The 3,447-nt window shown below is 36.7% G+C and overlaps 1 protein-coding gene across 2 annotated transcripts in view; it reads right to left on the bottom strand.

Moving 5' to 3' along the window:
* Positions 1-3,447, bottom strand: part of LOC106874994 (V-type proton ATPase subunit H) — a 49,239-nt gene that overhangs the window by 8,795 nt on the left and 36,997 nt on the right. For both annotated transcript variants that reach the window (XM_014922933.2, XM_014922932.2), the window contains exons 6-9: positions 2,753-2,857; positions 1,584-1,681; positions 1,080-1,190; positions 501-585 (exon numbers count right to left, since the gene is read on the bottom strand). In XM_014922933.2, coding sequence (XP_014778419.1) covers positions 501-585; positions 1,080-1,190; positions 1,584-1,681; positions 2,753-2,857 — 399 coding nt within the window. The remainder of the gene's footprint in view (positions 1-500; positions 586-1,079; positions 1,191-1,583; positions 1,682-2,752; positions 2,858-3,447) is intronic.

Raw genomic sequence — 3,447 nt, forward strand, 5'->3', positions numbered from 1 at the left:
TGGGTGGGTGGCTAGTCGATCACATCAACCTCAACACTGGACTAGTACTTTATTTTATCAACTCCCAAAGGGACGGAAGGCAAAATTAACAACCTTTTAGCATTTAAACTGGTCATATCTGGCCAAGATATTCTGCCTGTTTTATGCTAAAAATGACCTGATCCAACATCTTACACCTACCTTACAATGTCATTCTATAAAGAAGCAATCACATCATCAAAATCTCAAAGCCACGAGACAATGCATGATTAACTCAAAATAACGTGAATAAATAAATGTTACATTAGACAGAATAATCCGAATGCTAAGGGGTTAAGAGAGAGATTTGAACTCAGAACACAGAATCAGAACTAAATATCACACAGGTATTTTGTCCAATGCTCTAATGATTCCATTGGAATATATTCAACAGTTTACTGCAACCCACCACCCTTTGAAATACTACCACTGCTGCTGCTACTACTACTACAACTGCTGCTGTTGCTACTACTACTACTTACCCGGAATGTTGATAAAATGATCCTGCTGACTTTCTCTTTAACTGATTCACTGAGAATATCAGACAAAATTTCAATAATATTGTATCTGAAGAATAAGAAAAAGAAAGAAACGGATTCATAAACATCCTTGCTGTTATCAGTCTTAACAAATATTTCTCCATTAATACAGTTCTATATTTAAGAGATGAGGAATTATGTACATTATCTACATTATTTACATCTGACAGATATGCCCATGGGCATATGGCATAGTGGTTACTAACCCCAAGATTCCGAGTTCGATTCCAGGCAGTGACCTGAATAATAATAATAATAACATCGAAAAATACCTCAGGAATGAGAACCCAGGTTCAAAATTTCCCCAAGTCAGCTGATGAAGGCTGGAGGGTATATCAGCCGAAATGTTGTGTTAACAACAAACAAGATGAGGACAAATATCCATCAAATGTAAATAATGTATTTCTCCTTTAATACATAGTTGTGAATGTAGTTATAGTAGAGTATAGCTTATACACTGAAAAAGAAGGGATGTATGTATAGCATGCAAAGGTAACAAGGAAAAAAAAAACAACAACCTACTTGTTCATTTTCTCCACAAGTTTTGGACTAAATGACAAAGACCAGAGACAGAAGATTAGTTGGTACTGGATCTGGAACCCAACTTTGCTTCCAGCCAGGACAGTGACGATACTGAAAGGAGAGTAAATGGTAGATTGATGATATATGATGATGACCAAACTTCACACACACACAAACAAATATACACATAAGCATAAAAGTAACATAAATGTATACACATATACATGAATTGGCACAGATGCATGCACACAAGCATATACAATCCCTGACTAGAAAAACAGATAAGGGTTAGCATTAGAAAATGCATCTGGTTGTTAAATAGCGCTTCAATATGTATTCATCCAACCCATGCACACCATTGAAAGATGGATTTAAAATGAATGAACAAAAAAGTTTATGAGTATCAGAGAGAGAATGAGTGGGAGGAGAAAGGGAAGACACTCCCTATAAAAATTGGCAGATATTTGAAGGAGATCTGTGGACCATAATCTCATAAGTACTCACGTTGAAATGCCATCAACGTCAACAAAGGCCTTTCTGTACAGTTCAATCCTGAGCATCATCTGAAGACAACGGGCTGCAGTCTGTAGATATTCATTGTTCTGAAGGTACAAAAGACACCAGATCAGCAATACTAGCAGAATTATTAAATTAATGAAAGCAATGCTTTTTTTTGTTTCAACTTTATATTCATACCTAACTTTGCTTTATAACTGGGTGGTAAGAAGCTTGCTTCCCAACCACATGGCAATCCTACCATGCAATCCTACTGCATGGCACCTTGAGCAAGTGTCTTCTGCAATAGCCTCAGGCTGACCAAAGCCTTATGAGTGAATTTGGTAGACGGAAACTGAAAGAGGCCTGTCGTATATATGTGTGTGTGTGTCCCACCACTGCTTGAAACTTGTGTTGGTGTGTTTATGTCCCTGTAACTTGGTGGTTCGGCAAGAAACCAATAAAATAAGTACCAGGCTAAGTAAAAGTACTGGGATTGATTAATTCGACTAAAAATTCTTCAAGGTGGTGCTTGAGCATAGCTGCAGTCTAATGACTGAAACAAGTAAAAGACAAGAGATATCAATCAAGGTTTTATTCTACATTACTGCAAGGCATCTCATGCAGCTACCTGTGGCTTGTGAAGTTAAATAGACATGAACTATGAGGAAGCCTATGAAAGAGACTGTCCCTGTTCTTGAATGGTTCACTTAATCCATCACACATGCTAACACCACCACATGGCTCTTGGGTAACTTTAGCAATGTAAACCACTGTGTTGTAAGAATTCAGACTACTAGTCTGGGGATAACTTCATCTTGAGTTCCCTCTGCTCTAATCACAAGTTTCTTTCTTCCCCACTCTGCACTACCTGTCTTGAAGTACCTACAAAAAAAAGATGTCTTGGATGCTACACTGCTTAAGTCATAAACCCTATCTCACCCCCCAAAAGCCCCTTCAAATTTACAACAAAAATAAATAACACTATCCAATCCAGTCCAGTTTGTGGAATGGTGGATGGTACTAAAATGGTAAACATATGACAAGTACAAAAATATAAAGAAAAATTGTAAAAAAGAAAAAATCCTGTTCTAAATGTAACAGGTTTTATAGGTGAGGGGCAATAAATTACATTATAGCCACCCACAACTTTTTCAAATAATTTATCAATGACTTACAGGGAGTTTCAGTTGATCTTTCAGCCAGTTAAGATAAAATTCTAAGTCACTTTTATCCATTGGTTCTTTACCCCAACAAGCAATTTTGGCAATAATTCTGCTGGTCTGAAAAATATAAGGAAATAAATAAAAGATGTATATTGATTAGCTTTATGCAAACTTTAATGTAGCAGAAATATTAATGAAACCTAAAATAACTAAAGAATTTAAATTTTATCTAATGACAGCAGACACCTTGTACTTGCAAGGTTTTCTTATTCCAGGCCAAACCAAAAGTAACAGATGACACGAAGGGGAATAAACAGGTGATATAACCGATAATATGAAGAGGGGAGTTGATCGCTAGTAAACTGTCCATCAGCACTGTATTACATCCATCACCAAGACATTAGGACAAATGATCAAATCTACCTAGACTTCAAAATGATGTCAGAAGACAGAAACAACATACTGTTGGAAGTAGTGATGGTAAATGATAAAGTTGATGAATATTTTGTTTAGATGCTCCAAACCATCAAAACCCTTATCTTTGGAAGGCCACAGATACATAGTCAGTGATGTCACTCTTATCTTTGGAAAGCCACAGATACATAGTCAGTGATGTCACTCTTATCTTTGGAAGGCCACAGATACATAGTCAGTGATGTCACTCTTATCTTTGGAAGGCCACAGATACATAGTCAGTGATGTCACTC

The sequence above is a fragment of the Octopus bimaculoides genome, chromosome 3 (genome assembly GCF_001194135.2).
Source record: "Octopus bimaculoides isolate UCB-OBI-ISO-001 chromosome 3, ASM119413v2, whole genome shotgun sequence".
NCBI classification, from domain to species: Eukaryota; Metazoa; Mollusca; class Cephalopoda; order Octopoda; family Octopodidae; genus Octopus; species Octopus bimaculoides.